Below are 23,193 nucleotides of genomic sequence, written 5' to 3'. Positions count from 1 at the left end.
AAGGATGTGACTTAAGTTGCTGCTTTTAGAGTAAATTAGGGGAATATCAGAAGAGAAAATTAGGGGAATATCAGAAGAGATGTAGTTATCCATAACCAGACAGGAAACTTGGTTTCTATAGGATTTCCAGGAGGGCAAAATTCCTCCATTATTTTAAGTAAACCCTGCCTAGTTTTACTTTAATAATATGCTAACGCTGAGACTGAAAGACTTACCGATTCACTGATGCTTGGTGAAAATGTGGTAGTGAAAAATGAAAATTTTAAAGAGGCTTTTGTTGAACAGCAGAATAGATTAAAAGTGAAACACTTCAAGTATTTTTGAAATTAACTTTGAATTATTTTAACACTTATTTGTGGTTTTAAGTGTTTTACATTATTTAAAACTGACATATCAAAATTTCATTATTCAGTTTTTCAGATGTATAAAAAGTAATTTAAAACACATTTTTCTTACTTGCTTGAAGGCAGTAGAGGAATATAATCAATCGAAGGCTGTACCTTAACTTTGAGATCTATTTAAAAAAAAAAAATCAAAACAAAACAAAAGAAAACAAAATGCTGAGGGAAGTAGATTAGTCTCTGTATGTGCCAAGTTATGTATGTAGATAATTGAGATTTCTAAAGGTACATTTTGTTAGGCAATAGTGCTTCACATCATTTTGTGATGTTCCATAGGGAAATAAGAAAATGGTTTGGTTTAGTAAAAAAATCATTATCTATTCTTCCTTTACGTCGGATAAGACTAGCCTGTTCCTGGTTGATCTATGCGTTAAGAATAATGCTCTTACGGCTATTACAACTTATGGTAAAGTTAACAGGACAAAAGGAATTGCTTGTAAAAAGGAAAACAATGTAGCCTTGGGGAATTACAGCTTTTGTGCTATGCATTTTGATTCATGTACCTAGAAGATCTTTATTATTTCCTTTCAATGTGTGGTTGTGAAAACTTCATTGTATTACTGTAATTACATTCCTGAAAGGAGTTCAAATGTAGAAATTAATCTGTTCACAGCATCCACTGGACACCAAAAAGATGTGAACTATCTCATGAAGGTTGAGAGCTGAATAGGGTTCCTGCTCTCTGGCTTTTGTTTTTAGTTGTCTGCTAGTCTTTAGAGTCAGCTCAAGGCTGGCTTCTAGAAGCCCTTCCTGCACTGCTGTTAGGCAGCCCTGCTCCAGGAATGCCTGTCCCTGGGAGGCAAGTGTGCCACCGCTGGGGAGACCTCTGCAGAGCCAGACCCGTTGTCACTATGAAGCTGTAGCTGGGAATAGTGTTTATAACAAGCAAAACTTTCATTTCAGCTTTTAATTGACTGTCATAAGTAAATTCTTGGTACATAAGACTTTTCTTTATACTCTTTTTATGTGCATATTTATCAGATTTTATTTAAATAATTTTATACACAATATTGGAATAATCTGTTACATTAATACACAGCTTAAAACAGTTCTTATTTACACTGATCACAGAAAGACAGACGAATGAAGACAAATACTTTACATTCACCATCTTTATCAGCATTTTAAGTATAGTTAACCAGCACACATCACACACATCCATATCCATATTTATAAGAAATGTAGTTGTTTCTAATTACACACATGGGCATGTGTCTCCCTTGCAAAAAAAAAAAAAAAAAGAAATGCCTTTTCCCCCAGATAACCAAAGACTTACAAAAAAAAGTCAAATGGACCTGCAGATTGCATAATTAATGGCATCAGGAATGGAAATGTGGTGGCTGTGTTTGGACATTTTTGGTCACTGGGGAGCTTTTGGAGATCATTTTTACTGTTGGTGTGTTTTGAACTCCTACGAAAACTTATTCCTGAAAACTGCAATGTGATCTCTTGCTTCGGAAGTAGACCTACTGGACACTAACACATTTGGTTTAATGTTAAGTTGTCTAACAACACAAAATTGCAGCCAAAGAATGCTCTGAACTTTTTTGGTTTTTAGGATATAAATTAAAAACACATGACTTCCCTTTATGAGATTAAGGCAGCAATGGAGAATATTGTGCTACAATGTGCATTTAGCTGTAGATAATGTTTTATTCTCCTTTATCACATTTTTACATTTATAATCAAAGGCCAACATATTATTGAACTAGACTGGCTGACTACAAAATCTTATAATGGAGAAATAGGTCTTGTGTGATAACCTTGTTACATCAAAGTTGAATTTCTCGCCTTACAATATACACTTATATTCTATGAAAATTAAAAAAACTGGTAAAAATATTAAAATATTTCCTATACAGAGGTACCTTTATCTAAGGTAAAGTCTAGTCACTGCTATAAAAAGGCATTAAAAATTAAGTAAAACACTGGTGTAAACCAAGTAAATGCTCACTATAAAGCTTTTATTTGTAAGGCAAATCTTCATTAGACCTATTAGAAGTTATTTTCAAAATGTACTATTTGGACATTCTCCCTTTAACTGATACTACCCATAGGAAACAAAAGCTAAGTCTTGCAGATAGGCTCACAGAGAGTGCAACATAAATTACAAATGCAGGTCACCTGCAAGTTTTGAGGCTTCTTGGCAGTGACCAAGAAACAACATGACACCTTTGAGAGCCAGCTTAAGGCTTAGTAGTTTTCTTAGTTCACTGAATTTATTCTGTTCCCTTATTAAAGAAATTAAGCAACTTTTAGTATGGTGGCAAAAGAAACACCTTTAAAAAGGAGGAAAGCAAAGCACACAGGTGGCCCAATCTTGCCATTGGTGCTTAGGTAAAAAAAGGCCCACTGTTCACACCATGAAAACTAATGACAGTAATGGCTTTACATACATGACGGCTGCACTGCTGGACTGAGGCTTAAGCCTCCCCCCTTCTTGGCTCCATCCCAACCACTTGCATCTAGACACCTATGTGTTCTTATAAGAAGGACAGTTGCACTGAATACAATAATGGTATCTCTGTTACTTAGTCTTTTGGCTGTCTTCTGTTTCTGTGTGCTTCTACTAGGTTAGTCATACAGTGATTGCAATTTGTCTAGACATATTCTGTTTTTAAATTGCAAATTCTGATCAAATTCTGTACTTAAAAGCAGCTATATTACACTGTTAGGTTTTTCTACTGGTTCGAATGTCTTTATCTGCCATCTAGTTCTCTATATAGTAGTCTCTGATGCGTGTAGTTGTATCTAAATTCAGTCTCGGGCAGTGAACAGTACCACTGTACAAATTAATCACTGGCTGAGGATCTTGGTCCTACATTGATTTAACTTTTAGTAGGAAAAATGTGCAAAAATCTGACCTTTTTTGGCCTAGGAAAAGTTTCTCTGTGCATGGCATGGCTTGCAAGTCTTGTCATTCCCCAGTTAAGCTTAAGCAGGCAAAACCAAGTAATTGTATATCTAATCACAGCTAAGGAACACATGTGTGCCTGCTCGGTCAGTATGAGTGGTCTTGGCTGATTGTCAGCAAAACCTGTCCTTTGAGAATATGGATTAGAGGGGGGCAAGTGCTTAAGTGCTCAGCTGATTAAGTTCTAAGAAGATTTCCCAACTGTTTTGCAGTATCCTGCACTACATTGTACCTTTTCTCTAAAAGAAGTGAGAATGGCAGGCTTTCTCATGTACCAGCTAATATTGGCTTAGTAAATCTGTAATGATTTAGGTGTCCAAGCAGCTCACAGATGCCTTCCTGTATGGTGATTTCTGGCCAGCTTTGCTTAAAATAGTCTATATGCTGCTTTCAGCTTGTATATAGATATGAACCTAGTAAGGTCATTTCAAGGTCCTGTTTCTGACTTCTGTGATGTATTATAAACAGTTTAGCTTGATATTCTAACAGCTTAACTTTCCACCTATAAGCTAGGTCAGGCCAGAGTCACGAACAGGAACATGGCTATAAACCAGAGGCAGATAGACTGAAAAACTTTTCCTGTGGAGGAAAGTTTCTGGAAGTGTCTCTAGAAGATCTGTTTCCCTGTACTATAGCCAAGACTCCAAACTTGTTTGAGGGTCTAATCTGAAACATCATGTTGGCCTTTAAGGAGGTTGAGTTCTTGCACATGAGCTGATCTGCGGACCATAAATATTAGTCCTGAGAAAATAAAGTGTATTAGAACACACTTATTTTACTGCTCCAAGAGGCTCATCAGAGTGCACACAATTTCTGCAGGTTGATTATATACTGTCATTTGAGCTGTGATAACTGTCTTATATCTGAGTCCTTCAGGCCCATTTGAAAATCTTTTAACAGGGCACTGCAAATAAAACATTTATAAGTCTCATCGCTTTTGAAATTGCTGGTCTACAGTTTAAATCTGGTTCTTAGGAGAGAAATTCCTAAATGTTTGCCAATGCCTCATGAAACTTAATGAATCAATCCAGGATATGAATGAAAAGTACCTACTCCTATAAAAGCAAGTATCAGCTAATTGATGCTGTTTGAATTGGAAGAACTGCAAAAGAGACATTAAAAGCAAAAGAACTTTCTATGTGGCCTTCTACAATCTAACAGTACAAAGTAAACTTAATTCATGTTAAAACAATAGTGTAAGAAGTAGATGTATATACAAAATGTTCGGGTTTGACCTTTTTAAATAATAGCATTTAAGTAGTATTTTGCTGAAAGAAATGACCAATTATATTGAATTTCCTCTGGGAAAATTACATACAACATACATTGCACGTGCAGTTAGGGAACATGTACAATAGTAACAGCCAAGTATTTCTCCTGCATTCTATATTTAAAATATCACGTTTGATCTTGGATTTCCTGCAAAATCCCTCACCAGGGTAAGATGTCTTTCAAGTGTTGCCAGGGTGTATGCCTCAGGACATGACAGAACACAAGAAAGACTGACAACAAGGGCCGAACACTAAATAGCACTAGTGCTTTTTGGACTGTTGCCCATGAAAGACCCACTGTTTCTACCAGAAATCTAAATTTCTGGAGTTTTAGTAATGTAGCTTTAGAACAGTGACAAGTACATGAAGAATTAGTCTGCTGAATGACAGCAGGAGTACAAAGGAAATAGAGAATCTCTTTCCTTGGTGCTGACTTTCTGTGGCTTGATGAAAACGTATGGATCACAGGCAGGTCTCTTTCACTGACAGGAAGAAAGGGCAGGAGGGAGATGCTAGTGTATGACAGCTGCTTCCTTTATCAGATTACAAAAAGGCTTTCAAGAAAATATTTTCTAGAACTGTCAAATCAGCTATTTGTTTCACACAGTTCTTTCCACTGGCTTGTTACTGAAACAGCAGCACAATTAGCAGGCAGGTGATACTGCATCTTGAATAAGCTTGTATCCAAAATTTTCTTTCTTTGGAAGTGGGTGGCCTACTCCATCAGCATATACTTGCCATCCTATGGGGATATCTGGGAGAACACCAGTCCCCAGAGTGGGTCTGTTCCCACAACAGGTATAGCTGAGGGAAGGAGTGACCTGCTTGGCTGAAAATTCAAGACTGAGTTAGAGGAAGACTTGCAGTTAAACTGCATGGGTGATAAGGACCATTTAAACTACAAATGGTTGAACTGAAGGGACATGAGTATCTTAGTGGCATTTGATGTTTTCCATATTGAAAATGTACTAGGCAGTTCAAAGCAGGTGCCTAAGAGGAGCTGAGTGCTGGAGCTCTGGCTTATTGGACTCTCTGTGCCATATCACTTAGTCGAGGAAAAGAATATAACCTAGTCTTCACAAAGGTATTTGTCATTTGAGTGGATGCTAGTTTGTGTCTAAGGGCATCATTTATTGTCCAAGAGGCATGAGGTAGTTGAACATCTTATTCTGTGGAGAATTGAAGACATTGTTCTTCATCTCTGGGACAGAAGTCGTATTATTTTGGGGGGAGACTTCCTTTGGGCGACATCTTGAACTTAAAGCCTTGCTGTGCAGTCATGCAATGTGTATTATCTTTCTTTTTCATTCGAGCTATTCCTGGTAATAAGATTCCTGCTTTCTCCGATTTGCCTATTGTCTTCTGTGTAGATTGCAAGTTATTTGTAAATGAAACCTCAGAACAAGATGGCAATAGTGCAGTGGAGTCCTGAGCTATAAATACTACACTAAACCTAAGAAATTATACAGTAATAGAAATAAAAATAATGTAGTAGGTAATTGCCTTGGGAGTTGGTATTAAAAATACTATCAAGCCCTAACATGCCGTGTAAAGCTGATTTCACTCGCATGTTAAGATAGCTTTGCTCCTGTTCCAGAGCTGAGAGATGATGAAATGTAACTCTTCCTGCATGGGTTTTGCTATATGGATGGTGGTGATGCGGTGTCTCACAAGTGAACATTGATGCAGGTTGTTAGCATTTCCAATCATGAGCAAACCAAATAATGTATAGTAAGACAAGCTATTGAAGCTCCACATTAAAGAGCCCCCAAGAGTTTCAAAACATGGTGGTAATTATGTCTATGCTAAGAAGCTTTTGAGCCATGCCAAGCCAGTGACTGAAGCAGCTGTGTTATTGAAAAGTAAGCTTTGTAACAATGAAAAGATTCTCATGTAGTTTAGCAAACAATAAAAATGGGATTAACTATGAAGTTGGTGGGATGACTTTCTTGAATCCCTGAACATATTTTCACTGTTTGGTCTTTTGTGTAATTACAGAACTAGGACCGCAACATTTGAAATTCCTTTATTATTGAAATATATTTAATAACAGGGTTTAAACAGCTATTGGTCATCAGCTGAGCCAGAAAATATGACTTCCTTTGTGATTAGAAGAAAGTATCTTTTGGGTTTAAAACCCTGTTTAAGTAAAACTGCTATTTGTCACAGAGTCTTTAAGAAAAGGACCATACTTGATATGTTTCAAAGTATTGATTAGGTTGGAGGAAAAGGATAAATAAGGAGAGAAATTTCCTTTCCATTATTTTGAACAGAAATCAATGCTAAATGGAAACAGCCAAAATCACTTGGGACTTTTAAATTGGGCTATTTTTAAAAAGGAAAAAAACCCTCAACAAAATTTGTATTATAAATAAAAAAAGCCCCATCCTTTTAAATGATCTTTTTAAAAAGAGGAAGCACTACATACATTTAAAAGACAAGCTGAATTGAATGTATAAAAGCAAAAAAAAAATTCAGAGGTAGGGTCCAGAGGTAAACTCTGGGCTGGATTCAGCTGAGAAGCTACTGCCTCTGAAAATTACTGTAGATCTAATGATAAATAAGTACAAGAAATAACTCAAAGCTACCAAATCTAGTGATCACTGGAAAGATACTACAGTGATAAGTGACCACAGAAGAAGAACAGCACCCAAATGCAGAGTTTGTTCTGTATCTTCTACCTTGCATAATGCTACCAGAGAGAAGAGCTGGAATAGGCTTTGAGAGCTGAGTATGCCTAAAATACCCTTCTAAATTATTCCACACAATCTTACTACGGTTTGGTAGATGAATCCAGGTTAGATTATAATAATAGCATGTTCACAGCAGGAGAATAAAGTCAAAGTTTGGTATTTTGGTGCCTCTGGGTAGACTATGTAATTCTAAAAGTCATCCTCTCTATTTATTTTACATTCTTTGTTTGGAACAAAATATAACAAAAAGATGTAACAAAGTCTGTCTATTTGCATGTAACTTTCATACTTAGCTGAAAAAAGTCTGTAGAGTATGGATCATATGACAAAGCCATTTTAATTGTTGATATAAGGGAATATATTTTTCATTAAGTACAGCGTGGTAGTAAACTGTATTCTGTACCTAGCTGTAACAGGAATTCTGTTCCTGCTGCTCTTCAGCTTGTATAATTAAACTGGACAGAAAATGGCATGGACATATACAGACAGCAAAGACAACCTTCTTCACCAAGAGAAGAAACTAGTAACAAACCACTAAAAATGAAACACTGAGACTTTGCTTCAGAAGGATGCAAACTCATATCCCAAAGGATAGTATGGCAAGAAAGCTAATGACAGTAGTACGTGGTTAAAGTTGCTCTTTCCTCATAATTGAGATGTACTCTTTCCTTAGATCTAGAATGTTTCAGGTGGTGTTGGTTTAAAATGGGTTGTGGCATGAATATCTGAAGTAATTATTACTGTCAGAAAAGTTTAATTCACTTCTTCACGATAAAAGAGCATTTAACTTATGCTGATTGCTTTTTTCCTCTCCCCCTCCCCCCCGCTCCCCCACTTCTGCCAATAGCAAAACTCACAAGGTTTGGTCATGTAGAGATCTCATGGCACCAAAGGATATAAGAAAAATGAAACAGAGTCTTTAAAGATCATTTGAAGCCAAGTAGTAGAAGGGAGGCATTGAGAACAGAGAGCAGATGTCTTCCCTCAAAGAGTCAGTAGATAAGCTCTGAGCCAGCCTGGTCCAAGCATGATTGAGGGAGCTTTGAACTTGACTTTTCTGTATTCCCAGTTTAGCTTAACATATTGGCTTTTTTCTCAACCTGTTGGTTGTCATATTGTTAGCCAGTGTTGAAGCTGTAAGGGAACAGAAGTAGTTGTTTAATAACATTATTGATTCCAATGATGATAATGAGAGATGTTTTAAATACGTTAGTTGACAAATCTAGAGTTACAAAGAGGTTTCAAAATCACAGATAGATTATAATTAATTTCTGTGGATTTGCAGTGAGAAATGTGCTGAAAATAAAGGCTATTTAGTCAGCTCTCAGTTCAGTTTTAAAAATCAGAACTGCTGAACATATATGAGAAGAAAACTGTTGGGTTTGTTTGGTTATGGTAGGCAGTGTTTACAAACTTAAATATCATGAACAAATTACTAACTATGCTTTAGCAATAACAAAGCTATTCCTAGCTGTTCGTTGAACACAGCAACAAATTAATATGCCCTAGTGTTTGGCACGGTTTTAGGCATCATTAGGAATTTACTTCTAAGTACAGTCTTTTCTAATTTAAGTGAAATTAATTTGCTTCCTTTTTGCCATTATAGATTTGGGTTCAGAAGACTGGTACTGTGTAGGAATGGGTGTTTATACCCCATTCAGACAGAACATCTGCCTCTGGAAAAATCAAGTTATTACTTACAGTTGGAACATTAAGTCTTCAGACAACTGAGGGCAGGAATAGGGAAAAGAGAAGGCAGGAAGAGGTGCTGTGCTACTACTTATTCTTGGCCACATCAAATAAATTGTGGTGATGGAACAGGAAGCCTTTTCTTCCTGCTTGCATTCTGCATCCCATAAATCTACACTTGGATTATTTCCTTTAAAATTCAAAATTATACTTCAAACAGTATTTTTCAGAGTAAGCAAAAGGCAAATTTCTTTTTTTCAATACCAATATACGAACCACAACTATAAAATCTGGGTCATGTTTTGAGGTGATGTGCATAATTCTAGTTGCTTTCAACTTTGAAGACAGAAAGTGGTCTGGCATGAATGCTGATAAGTGTAACAAGCTTCATATTTGCATCCCTTTTATCTTCTACAAAAAGGACTTTATTTCAATAAGCTCATTTTATTTGCTAAAAGGAAATCAGTGTTTGGAATCCTGTAGCATATTTTTCATGGCTGTTTAAGAAGTCTCCAGCAGTGTTTTCAATCAACCGTAGGCCTATGGGGAAAGCCTATTCCATATAACCTAGCATTTTATTGCATCATGGCCATTATTTTTAAGATCTGACAATGGATATTTGTTTTGCTGTTTACCATGTGTTGTGGTACATAATTGGAGTTTAGGAAACATGATTTCAGATTGCTGTGCAATAACTGAGGGAGAGGCTATGACCTGTTCAAATGCACATGATGGTAATTTGGAAATACATTCATCTCTTGGTAAGATCTCACTGTATTCAGATACAATTTAAAATATTGGATTCAAGTGATCTGTACAATTGTAAGTTCTGCTTAGTTGAGGAAGGAAGGTGCCAAAAGCCTTCCAACAGAGTTGATGTGTGTGGTACTAAGCCTCCTGCATCTTGTCATGCTGGCAGGGAAAAAAAAAGAACCACAGACCTGCAAAGGTATCCGCTATGAGGAAATTGATGCAAACCTGTAGCTGTTGCTAAAGTCAGGAAAGAGTTGGTATCAGAAGAGGAAGCATGGTGAAAGGAGTACAAACCTTAAACTGCCTGACATTTCCTTGGGCCACGAGTTGGTGCTCATTTTCAGGTGTGATGCAGTAAGCTAGTCTCTAAACCAGATGGGAAGAAGAAGAAAAAGTCAGCCATATGAAGTGGGATTATGTCTGTAATCCCCAATCTATAATGGGGAAGTAGCATGAACTTTATTTAAAAAGGTAACTTAAATCTTTAATATCACTGCATCATGTGCCCTTAACTCAGCCACTGAGTGAACAAGCTTATTATAAGACCCTTGGTATTAGCCTTTCATATAAGAAGCAACAGTAGAAAGTTTATGCAAATACTAAATCCAAATATTTAGCGAGTGCATATGGAAAAGGACATCAGGAACAAGTTGGTATCGCAGGCCTTATCCCCTAAATTCACATTTTTCTGTTAGTGCTCTGCTAAGGTTGACTAGTCCTAGTGGGAGAGGAAGGAGTTACTGTTTCCCAGCTCATCTCCCTTGTCTAACCTACGCTGTGCCATTTTGTTTCACATGTAGATTTTGATTTATCGTGAACTTTCGACCAACTTAAGGAGTTCCAATTAGAGTAAGAGCATACCTTTTCCTATACTTTTAAAAGCCACAATTTAGTGCACCATCTCTTATTTTAATTATTTGGATGCAATATACTAGGTTTTTTGCTATATTTCTCATGGGGAGACTGAAGAGTTGCTGCCTACAGGAGCTGTAAAAGACAAACCAGAACTTGCTAACACTACAGAATGAATGAGCAAATGTTTTTTTGGCCAAAGGCTTCTGCATCCCAACATCAGTAAACTTGTGCCAGCTGGCAAAAACTTGTGCAAGCTGGCAAAAGCCAGTAGAAAATGGGTTTGTAAACCCACAGGAATGGAACAAAACAGAGGGCTTATAGAATTGCTGGAAGTGAGAGCTAGAAATTCTGTACAACATTGAGATGTCAGAGATGATGAAAACAGGGCGGGTGAAGAGGAGTTCCTGCTTTGGCCTGCATTTCTGAGGTGAACATTAAGTGCGGTGACTGTACTGGTTCAGATACTAGGCATTTATCCCTTTGGGCCCGCCAGGTCAATGCAAGGGGGATGCACCCTATCTAGGTAAAGGGCGAGATCCTATTTTCTACTTAATTGTCTGTGTGGTAGTGGTGGTTCAGTGATTTTTGCCAAAGAGCATCAATATCTTGCTACACCATTCTGTATCTCTAGCTGTAGGAAAGGAGAGCAATAGAACTAGGTATAAGTCAGAAAGGCTAGATTAGGTTATAAAATTACAACATATGATAGGACAAAAAATGCTGTATGGTGGTGGTGAGTCTTACTTCTGAGTGCTATTAGAGATTTTAAGACTATAGATAATTTCCTTTGACAGTGATGGTGAAATTAATATGATCAGTGAACTTTAATCCTGTGCCGTTTTGAACTGATAAAGTACAGGGGAGTGAACTGTTAGGAAGTATGGATGGATTTTTTTTTTCCCATAGAAACAGATTCTTTTAAATAGGATTAATATATTAGTATTACACATAAATATATAAATGAAGTTAAAAGAACACTATTCAGGTTGCAATGTTAGTTCTTGCTGTTAGGCAAATCATTAAAATAAGATGGTCACAAATTCTTTCTCCCTCAGTTTCTGCTTTATTCAGTGCACGCACCGAGCATATTATGCATGAAGTGGGTTTATGTAGTGCAAGATGCTGCTGTGTAGTACCCTGGTTCTTTTACTGGGGTAGTTAAAAAAACAGGCTAGATGAGATCATAAGCGGTGCCTATATCTGAATTTTCTTGATTTCCAGATCTATTTCAGCACCTTGGTCTATCTTGAACATTAAGTTTCTTCACGCATTTTGATACTAGTTATGAACAAACAGAAAAATCTGCATTAATTCTAGCCTCGGCCGAATGTTGAAATAATCCCAGTAAATAGAGGATAAGGATACATATTTGACAGAGAGAATGAAATACAAAGTGGATGCTGTTAAAGACAGAATACCAGGCTAAATGGATCTCTTGCTGTGACCCAGTAAGGCATTTCTACTGTCCTTGCTGGATGCTCATTAAATGAACAAAGGTCTTCCTGAACACAGGGTACTTGGGGGCACATCCCACCCTCCCAGCACGTGGATATGTTTAGAGACTTATAATGCTAAGATAGGAGAGGTCTGAATTAACTTTGTACATATAACAGTTTACAACACTCTAGTAAAGAGTGAATAAATCATACGTTGGACTGATCGCTGTTTAGTTAGGACTGTATGAAGACCATACCTCAGAACTGAATATGGAGATACCATAATTTGTATATTTTTTGTTAATAAGGAAAAAAATAATCTCATCAATTGGATTAATTATATCAAAAAGATTTTTTTTCAGAATTATTATGGCGCTTTCTTGAAAGCTAATTTCTATCTAGAAACTCAAACAGCATGTGGTAATCCTACCTCAAAACTGCAATCCATCTGACAGTTGGATCTGAAAGGTCACTCATAAATAATAAGTTTCAGGAGTAAGAGAAACAAACTGCCAACTTAGATCCAACCATTTCATTTCATAGCAACATTTCATGACATTTTATTAGCATTCCACTTACTTCTTTAAAGGTCCCACGCACATTCATAAATTTATAGATAATATAGGCAGGCACAAGTATCATTGAAGATAATGCTATTCCCCAGCCAATGCGATTTGCCCAGAGAGGGAAGGTGTAGTCATCGTAGGTCAAAGGTTTGAAATTTATTATGCTGACTATGACAACAAACTAGGGAAGAAAGAATAAAATGAACCACAGTTTTGAGATGAAGAAACTTAGTGGAAAACTGATTTCATGTGTTTTATTAGGCAGCCACCCTAAGGTATATTTCAACCAAGCTTTACCATTTACCTTCATCCTCTTTACTTTGTGTCTTTTACTGCTTAAACTGTTGAAGTTCTTGATGCATTTACTAGTATTAACAATTCAATTTAACTACGCTGGACACAGCTTATTTGATATTTTGGTGGGAAGATCAGGTGGTTGTCTGCTACTGCTAACTAGTGTTACAGATATAAAAATGGGATTCCGTAGTCAAGAAAAACCTCTGCAGGATCCATTGTTTTCCCCTTCTTTGTTTCTCAGAGGCATTAGGCTTCATTTAGAAGTTTTGTACCCGTTTTTCAGTGAGAGGCATGATGCAAACTCCAGCATGATACATTTACTGAGGAAAGGTCAAGCAGCTTTCAGGCCTGGAAAACAAAGTAGTTGTTTTTCTCCTGCTGGTGTTAACTCATCCAGTACTAGATGCAGGAAGGAAAGAGTGGGGTACCACCCTATTTCCCTCCTGCTAAATGTATATGGGTTATGTAATATGCAGAGTTCCTTGATTTGGTTCTCTGGGCCTATACATTCTGCTCCATATAGTTATTTCAAGTTAAAGTATTTTGACTGTAGGGTTTCAAAGGCTGCACAAGGAGAGTAATGGTGTAGGTTAAAGGAAGCTGATAGTGTGAAATCCAGTTAGAGAATCCATTTTGAGATTTTTTTCTTGGGATGATGTACATAGCTGCAAACAGTATGGAGAAAAAGCTTCAAGGAGATATTTCCTAATACCAGATACCTGACCAACCCCAACTTACCTTTATCTTACAGAGAACTGTATTTATCCTTAGCAACTGCTGTAATACATTACCAGTCCCAAACAGGAGCAACTTTGTGCTAAGCATGCATGGGATTGTTAGGGCAAGAATTATACCGAAGTCTGACAATTTTATAGCCTTTTCCATATTATCCTAAACTATATATATATGTATATCTCCAAGGAACTATATCTGATTTTTTTTTATTTGTATTTACTATGCTTATAGTCTCGGTCTCTTCTGGTGAGGCAGTTTGTATGCTTCATACAGGTGGTATAAAAATGCTGTTTCTTAGCTCAGTTGACAAAATTTCTAGAATTTGTAGTTTTAAATTATGTAGGCTAATTGTGGACTGCCTTTTTCATGCTAGTGAACATCTTTATAGTTTTTAACATATAAATTACTAAGTTAAACCATTTTAGTGAATTTAATGTAATTTGCTTTGTTTTCTTACTGTATTGAATAACAAACCCAAAAGATAGGCTGTAAGAAAGTAAATTATATATACTTTTCCCCTATAACTCAAGATTGTTGCCTTTTAGAAAATTAAGAAAACATACAGCTATAGCAAAACTGCCCAGTGTCCTCCTACCCAGTATGATATCATTTCCATGGGATTTAAAATATATTGGTACCCAGTAATTAAGTTGATATGTTCTCAAGTTAGCACTTCCAGCTGGAAAAAAAATTGTGCATTGTGATGGCTGAAGGATGCATTACCTACAGATTCATTCTGACCCTTATGTTTAGAGGCTTTGGTAGAAAGGTATCAGGGCCATTTTCACCAAGAAATCTTAAGCTGCCTGCAGGTTAGACTGAGAATCACTTCAGCTTTCTCTAGCTAGTTTCTAGAACTCTGCTCTTTGTAAAATTTAAATTTTCAACAGTCTCCTAGTGTGCAAAACCTAAGGATGTTTGGTGCAGCATTTTTCCGTTCTACTTGAGTCAGCCTGTTTGAAGTGCTGCAGGATAGAGTTCCATACAAGCTTCTCTATAGAATAGTGTTTAAAAGGATAATTAATACATGCTTGGTAGGTGCTTAGTGATGAATTAGGGCCAGAAGCTTTTATAGAAGGAAAAAAAAGTGGACCTGAAGGCTGTCATAAAAGCCTACCCAGTGTATCTTTGGAATACCAGTACTGCATTAAGAGTGCACAGCTTTAACGCAATTAATAGTCTCGTAAAATCATAGCGAGGTCAAATTTCCATATTATTCATCCTGACCTTTTGGTTTACAAATATGCATAGGAAGAGATCACAATATAAAACTGTAATTTAGTTCTGAATCTAACCTTTACATAAAGCAACCAAATTCAGACTGGGGTTTTTTTTTCTCTCCCCCAAAATGTAATGAAGCACTTGTTTTTCACATGAAGCAGCTTACAAGGTATATTTAATACATCTCTTCAGTGTTTCACATAGCTAATTACTGAGTGTAGTTGCATATTAGTTATTCTAAGGTGTCATCCCACAATTCGGGGATCTTGGTATTGTCCAATGAAAAATAAATTCTTGCTAACACAGTCTCTTATCCCCGGTTAATTTATTTCCCAAAAGAACAATTTATGTTTCATATGCATAGATGCTGGGGGGACTGGGAGAACATTGCCTAGGTGTTCAATGTTCCCTAAAGAAAACGGCTTTCTTTAAATCCTGCCAAAGTAAAGGAACAGAAGATGACTACAGCCACAAATAGCTTCTCTTTCATGACTGAAATGTATTATACAAAATATAACCAATGCCATTAAGGAGAAAAAAGAATTAAATCGGAGTGTCTTCTGTTCATCCTGACAACATCAGACATAGCAATGAGTATTGTGCTCTTGATACCTCTTGTATATTCTAGCAAGCAGCGTACTATCATCCTTTCCGTGATGAAATAATTATCAACACTTACCAATAAAAAAGCAGGGCTAACAAATTTCCAGCACAGTCTCCAGTAGAGGCCTGGCTTGAAGCCCATCATTTGTTGGATATCTTCACTGAATCTGTCCACACCTAGGAGGGATGTGAACGTCAGACAGGTGTAAATCTAAACTGATGAGATGCTGGCATACCCCAGAACATCTGCTTTTTCAGAAAGCAGACAGTAATAACTTCCAAATCATATGATATATAACATGCCTGTGAGCACTTATGGTCTGTTGCAAATAGCATTACCATTGAAAAGTGGCGTTTCAGAAATATCTAGAATTTAAGTTGTGAATGGGACACATATTTTTTTAATAGTTTTGGATAACTGTAACCTAATTACTCAATTTTTTTTTATGAGTACACTGAAGGAGAACCCAACCCCTTATTCAAAAACTGCTTACTCCTAATGAGGTAGATTCATATGATTATTAATTTATCAAAGGAACTCTATTTGTTTCACTTAATGGCATACTTCACTTATCTTTCACTGTTTCACTAAATACCACAGATGTTCATTATATCTATGACAAATGTCATTTTACCTTTCATCACCTTTCCAAGGAACCGGGTAGGTACTTCTTCTGCAGTGTAAGTATGCACAAAACCACAGTAGCTAGAAACAGGTGGCCTTTTTTAAAGTATCCTGTTTGTTTTTGAAAATTATAATACCAACTAGAATTTTCTAAAACTGTTACCTCTGTATGTATCTAAATAACTAGTAATGTAGCTGTTGTAGATATCTTAGAAGATACATGATTTGTTCATGTGAGTAAAACCCAAGAGTAGTCAGAAATTTTAGCTGCTGCAGTAATTAAGACAGCAGAGGATAACATGAAAATCATTAAATGAAGACATAGATCAAAGGTAAGGCCTGCTAATTGTACCGGGAATGTAGAATATGGGTTTAGAAATGTGGATGGCTTGATTGCTTGATTATTATCAAAACCTTGATAGTAATATACAATATTTCAGTATAAGACTTTGTATATTAGTGTGCAAGAAGTAATGTACAAGATTTCTATTGTCAGGAAAACAGTATTCTATTCAAAATCACTCAAACGTTAGCTACCTGCAGTGGGATTCACTGCACTGCAAAGAAACAGAGGCACCAGAACAAAATGTTTTACAAGTGACATAATGACCAGAGGGCAGAAGAGCTGCAAATACCCAGTTCTCAGTCTGTAATACTCCATCTGTTCTGAGATTTTGTGTGCGTGTGTTGACACATGTGTGCGTATTTAGTACTTATGTCATTTGAAGTATTAATAGTTATAAAAACAGTGTAAATAGTTGCAGTATAAATCTCTTCCCACAGCCAATGCAGAGAGGAAGATTGTCTGACCATGGTGACTCCCCTTCAGAAACACTATCTAGGCAGTGACTTCAAAATCAGAATAGGTCGTGCTGTGCAGGCCAAGGTGAAAACAAAACAATGTGCTGTCCTGGGTGTCTCAGGACAGAACAAATTGTGTAACAGCAAATAAGGAAAAAATGGCACTTCAGTCAGTGTCTTTCAATTCCTTATGGGTTTTACACATTTAAGTCAGTGTTACAAATTCTGTGTCTGAATACTTTAGGAAGCACTGCACAAGCATTATGTGCTTTCTGTTAGTGGCACTAGCCTGATCTAGCTAAACATTTTGAGTAGTCTACAAGGGTATCAAGCTGTCTGTATCTGAGAAATGTTTTTTTTTTTTTTTTTACTCTACTAATAATAAATGTTAACTTGCATGCTTTGAACTTTCTGGAAATACTCTGGTCTTCAGTGGGACATTTTCCATCTTTAGCATTTATTGGAACACTTTTTTGCATTAGGTAATTTATTATAATTTACTATGCAAAGCAAACATGCATTTTATCGTGACTGTAAAACATCCATTTGAATGGTGGCTTCTTCCCAGTGTTTTTAATTGATTCTATTTTGATTGGATTTACCAGTATGAGATATCTTGCAAAAGTTTAATCTAAGCCTGTGCTATTTTCTACACTGTATTTTAGAATGGGATTATTATCACTGATATAAAAATGGGGGAAAAAAATGTCCTTCTCAGTTATCTTTAAACAGAAAACAATCTCTGACTTTGCACCCGAGAGACATTGGCTTGCAGAGTAGTTTTCTCTAGTGCAATCTGTCGTGTCAGACTACTAAGTTTGTAATTTGTTATACTTGATGTGTTCAGAAGGCTTACTTTTAATCCTGAACCCTATTAGGTAAAGAACAGAAATGTGGCTTTTTGCCATGAATATTTGTTTTTTAGAGAGGATGTATAGTTTATCATAATAATTGTTTCTTTTCACATGGAGCAGTTCAGTAGGATATATATAAAGTATTTAATGTAAATAATTATGACAGCTTGAGTTAGTCCTTTACATACAGCTAGGATGTAACATATTTACAGGGTCTGGACATTTGAGTGTAAACTTCTCTTTGATTTCCACCCCCCACAATATTATGTACAGGTGAAGCAAAGTAGCCAAAAGAATCTGCAAATGCTCTTTAAATTTAATCTAATGCTATTTGCAATGTCTTCTGTGAACTTTAAAGTGACTGAACTTCAACTGCTATGAATACTGAGTGAAATTTATCATTGTGCAGAAGGTCAAAGACAAGGACTAGATATTTCCAAAAATTTTATTCATAGGTTTCTAGACAGATGTACCCAGAGCTCAAATAATGCTTTGTGTTCATTTTCTACTAAAAATGAGGGACAAGGAGGCCATGTTCTCAGGCTGCTTTTTCAACAGTATGCTTTTTCAATACTATATGTCTTCAAATAACTGTTCTAAGAATTGACCTGTAAAGTAGAACATAGCTATAGCTACAGGTGTACGGCTTGGTTTTGTTTTTGTTTTTTCCTAGTTCTTGAAAGCATTTAGCCAGGTTTTTTGTGAATCTGTAGGATAAACCAAAACAGTGGGTGACTTGTTTAGTTACAGGAAGGAACTGGTGTACCGCAAACAACACTCCAGATTACTTGCTGGAAACCTGGTGTTGAATATTAACATAATCTTGCTTCTCCAGTGAAAAACAAGTAAGAGATACTTACAAATTATGATACTTAAAATTTATGCAGACTAGGAAGAAAGTGAAAAGTAGATTTGGCTACAAATGCAAGTTACCCTCCTCACATGGGGACAACCTTCTTTCATTTCAGTGATGCAGAGATCAGAGTTCAGATCGAATGAAAGTCTGCATGTTACCAGTACCTCCTGCACCTGCTGCCTGCTAGACCTTTGTGAGTCATTTTGCTGTATAGGCTCAGCCAATGGCTTGCACAGAAGTCTTTGAGCAGGTCCTGGCCCTGAGGTGAAACTGCTCAGTGGCGGTAGCTGAAATCATTAGTGGGCATGTTTCCAAAAAGTAGTGTCATAGCTCCAACAATCATTTGGATCCCTACAAACAGTCTTTGTATGTGTTGTTTTCCACTCCTGTCTTGTTTAATTATGCTATGTTTGGAATTCTTTTTAATTTGAAAAGTAAAAATTAGTAATAATGCCTTTAATGCCATACATATGATTTAAATGAATCCAAGAAATTAAATGAACTACACTGAAATAGTAGTAAGAAAAAAAATATATTGGATCAATCTTCAAGTTATTTTGCACTTAATTCCCTTTCCCTGTGAATGTTCCTTCACTTTTTTTCCCCCCCATATTGAGTTTTAATTCTGTGGATGTGTATAGCAGTGTGTGAGCTCACACAGTTTATACGCAAATGAAGAGTTGTAGTGAAACTGCTTCATTGATCCATCCTATATTTTGGCCCATGGGAATTACAGTAAATCACAGAACGATCAAATTATTTGTGTTGGAGGAGTTCTTGGGAGGTCTTTAGTTCAGCCTCTTGCTCAAATCAAGGTCAGCACAATTCAGAACAGCTTTCTTATGGCTTTGTCTGTTTGGGTGTTGCAAACCTCCACGAACAGAGTCAGCAAGCACTGTCTGGGCAAACTGTTCCAACGTTTAATTATCCTTATATAGAAAAATTATTTTTCTCCTTTCAATTTGATCGTGATCCCCTGTCTTCCCATTGTGTACCTCAGTGAAAAGCCTGACTCTCTTTCTTGATAACTTCCTTGTAGGTATTGGAAGACCACTGTGAGGTCCTCCCTAAGCCTTCTCTAGGCTAAATAAGCTCAGTTCCCTCAGACTTTCTTCACAAGGCATGTGCTTTAGCTCCTTAATGTCTTCGTGGACCACCACTGGACTCTCTGCAGTTTAACACCACCACCTTTTAGTGCAGGTTAAAAAGAGGATGCAGTATTCCTGGTGCAGTTTAACAAGTGCCACGTAATAGAATAATCGCTTCCTTAATCTCCTGTTTATGCTTCTGGTAGAGCTCAGTATGCTTTTGGCCTTCATATGCTGGCAGGTCACCCTTCTGACTCATTTAGCCTGCTGCCCACATCCCCAGGCAGCTCATCTTTGAGTGCGAGTAGCAGATGCAGAAGAGCATCACTTCTGGTTTGCCCACTTAGCATCTATGCTAAGAAGTTCTTCTGATACCTTCATCTCTAAGAACCAGGGTCTGATCTGGACACTTTAAGTTGCCTAAAGAAGGCTTCTTCCACTTCCTGACACTGATCAGGTGCTCCGTAACGATATTCCCCGCAATGTCACCCTTGCCTCTGCCGTGACCCACAAGCACTCAGCCATCCTGTCATCCATTCACTACATTGAGTTGCTCTTCTGCACATAAAGATGACACCTGCTCCCTGCTTCTGTCCTAATGAGCATGTATCTATCAAATGCAGAACTGTAGTAATACAAGCCTTCATCTAGGAGAAGATGAGGAAAGACCTGTGTTTTTCACGCAATTCAGCGATCATTGGCATTGGGAACATGAGAAAGAAGGGATAAAAATAATATAGAAGCCATTGTGTGGTGCTCATGTGCAAGTCCTACAAAGCACGGAACAAAAGGTATCTGTTGATTAGCCATGTAGTGAAGTAACAACAACCGTCCCTTCTTGTTCCTCCTAACTCTGGAGTGATATTGATATTTGGTGGTGGTGACCCTCAGCCAGTGGCAGTAAAGGAGTAAGCCATACCAGTACCATTCCCAGAGAAGGGTAGCTGTGCTAGTGTAGAAGCAAGCAGAACAATAGGAAATATTTCCCCACCATGGCAGTGCACTAAGCTCTCCAAGTTGGTTTGCTCCATTTGTATTTCAGTTCTATGGAAATGTGTGCATTTATTCTTGTCTCTTGTGCCAGGCACACATCCATACAAAAGCATCTGTGAGCAAAGCTGAGTTCCAGCAGTCAGTACTTGGTTAATTTCTTTCCTTTTTGCAAAATCCAACAGTCTACCTTAGATTTTTTTTTTTTTCAAATAAACGCACCTTTTGGTCTGAAATTTCAGCCTAAGGGATCCTTTTTGGAAATGATTTAAGTAAACAAAAGCAATGAGATTACAGGTGAGGATGAAGATCATTGCTAGCTCATACTGAGCTTATTCTGGTCATTCAGGGAGATGTTCACATTAAAATCTGACTGAGTAGAGATTTTCCTGCAAGTGAAACTGAAGAGCAGTTTGTATTAGTGGGAGAGATGTCTGGCTTTTCTTAGAATATTCATCAGAGGGATGATATCAGGGTTGCACAAGATGAAAACTAGTAACAAGCTAGCAGTCATAACTAAAATACATCTGCATAATAAAACAAACTAGCTCTCCTTTCTCTTACACATACAGGTGGCCTTTGCAAGAAGAAACTTCACAGTAAGTGGTCATGGGTATAATTTGAACTAAATTTCCACCTTTTTGGTCTGTGTCAAAATGTCAATGCTTGCCTTCAGGCGGGCTTAATATTCAGCTGGGTCATTAAGGCAACTGGGGTCTATCAGAAAAAGAGAGGTAGACAAGACCATGTCAGATTTAATCAGTTTAAATAGCACCTGGGGCTGTAATAAGTTCTTTATAAAGCAACAGGTCATGCTGTGTCAGTAAAAATATCTGTCAGCTGCTTAAGACAAATGAGTAGGTATTTTCCTGGTTATGGGGAGGCAGGAGGGAGAAAGGAAAGGGTGATGAAGGACAGAAGATGCAACAAAACCAAAATTTGACTAACCTTGGCTTAGTCTGTGAACCGCATACAGAGCCTAGCTATTGTAAAGTGCAGTAAATCCTATTTTAATAGCAGCAGATAATAACTTGCCCTTACTAACTGAAGAATATTTTGATGCCTCTGCTTCCAAGCTAAGCTATGATCGCTCCTCTGCATTCAGCTTTTACAAGGATTAAAGACAGTTGTCTGTGAAATCTAGTGCCTCTGCTATTTTGAGAGAGAACAGCATATGAGCTGCTAGCTCCATGCTGATGTTGGGTGGCAGAATTAGTACATTAAAGGTAAAAACTATTTCTTTGATTGAACAGCTTTATGCATGAATGCCCTTCTTTCACCTCATTCACTCAACAGTTTTTAACTGCGAGAGTTTAACTAGAAGAACATGGTGGTGCAGCAGGGATAGATAAATAAGCAACAGAGGGAGGAAAATGGCAGTAAGTGATAATGTCTAAGAACATTCCGAATCATATGTTAATTACAAACACTACCTCTTGAATAGAAATGAAGATGACTTTCAGGGGAAGAACAATCTTACTGGGAATTGGGGCAGCTAGTTCAATACGGACTTCAATGGGAAGAAGATTTGCAGGCTGCTATGACATTGAAACCTGGTAATAATGAAAAGAGTTGTGACCAACTAGAAAGTATGACATGGGAATTAACAGGAGATGAGGATCAAAAACAAAAGCTCAAGAAACTTGATTAATCTAGCAGCAAGCAATTTCAGAGATAACTGATAGTATGGACAGTTGCAGTGAGACGACTTGTGTAAGACCCAAGATGCAGAATCCTATTGTTTTACTTGGAGAAAATGAGATATTCTTTTTTGGGTCCTTATAATTTTACTAACCCTGTCTGTTGCAAGACAAAGAACTGATAGCATTCTCCCCAAAAGAAAGGTAAAATCACTTTCAATGTTTCTTTAGCAAGATATACCTAATTCAGATTACATTGTGACTTGGTTTTTTTCCTGTTTGATTTGTGACTTAACAGCACTCTAATTTCTGCTTTTCCAGAGGTGGCATCTTTTCCAGTGATTACTTGAGGCTATGAATTGCCCTACCTCCCTCTATGATAGAGGAAATTTTGAATTCTGGGTCAGTGCTAGAACATAAAGTACTCATCTAGGTTGGGAGTATAGGGGAAAAAGGAAATGTTTGAAACACTGAATTCAGATATTTAAAAACACCTCATCTATTAAATGCTGAATTAGGGATGGGGAGAAACCTACAGGCCAGATACTCTCTCATAACTTTAAAATTGGAGGTTTAGCAGGCTATATATATAATCAAATATTCAAATATTTCTACTGTAAGTAATATTCAGTTTAACCTTTTTGTTTCTCTTCTTTGAGAGTAGTAGTAGTCAACTTCATCACTTATAGCAGAGGATTGGGTTTTTTTTTCCTTGGTGAGATCAGACAGCGCAGGACACTTCACAAGACTGTGGAGTTCCTGGAGGCTAAGGACTGAGCTCGGGCAGACTGAGTGTCCTGCTGTGTTGCCAAAGTCAGTGTTGTGGTGGAAAACACAACTTCAGTTTGGGTTTTTCCCAGTTAAGGTTATCCAAGTGCATTCATATGGGTTTAGAGCAGTGAATG

The 23,193-nt window shown here is 37.1% G+C and overlaps 1 protein-coding gene across 5 annotated transcripts in view; it reads right to left on the bottom strand.

Annotated features, from left to right (window-relative positions):
• Window positions 1–1,301: 1,301 nt before the first annotated feature.
• SLC6A2 (solute carrier family 6 member 2) overlaps window positions 1,302–23,193 on the bottom strand; it is a 77,482-nt gene continuing 55,590 nt past the window's right edge. Inside the window, exons 11-14 of one of the 5 annotated variants that reach the window (XM_054840973.1) lie at window positions 15,511–15,611; window positions 12,592–12,759; window positions 10,016–10,087; window positions 1,302–8,413 (exon numbers count right to left, since the gene is read on the bottom strand). In XM_054840973.1, coding sequence (XP_054696948.1) covers window positions 8,390–8,413; window positions 10,016–10,087; window positions 12,592–12,759; window positions 15,511–15,611 — 365 coding nt within the window. In that variant the 3' untranslated portion in view covers window positions 1,302–8,389. Of the gene's footprint in view, window positions 8,414–10,015; window positions 10,088–12,591; window positions 13,224–15,510; window positions 15,612–23,193 lie in introns of those variants that run through there. The other 4 variants (XM_054840974.1, XM_054840976.1, XM_054840975.1 and 1 more) reach the window with 4 other exon arrangements.

The sequence above is a fragment of the Grus americana genome, chromosome 13 (genome assembly GCF_028858705.1).
Source record: "Grus americana isolate bGruAme1 chromosome 13, bGruAme1.mat, whole genome shotgun sequence".
Taxonomy (NCBI): Eukaryota; Metazoa; Chordata; class Aves; order Gruiformes; family Gruidae; genus Grus; species Grus americana.
This window is presented reverse-complemented; position numbering and strand designations above follow the sequence as displayed.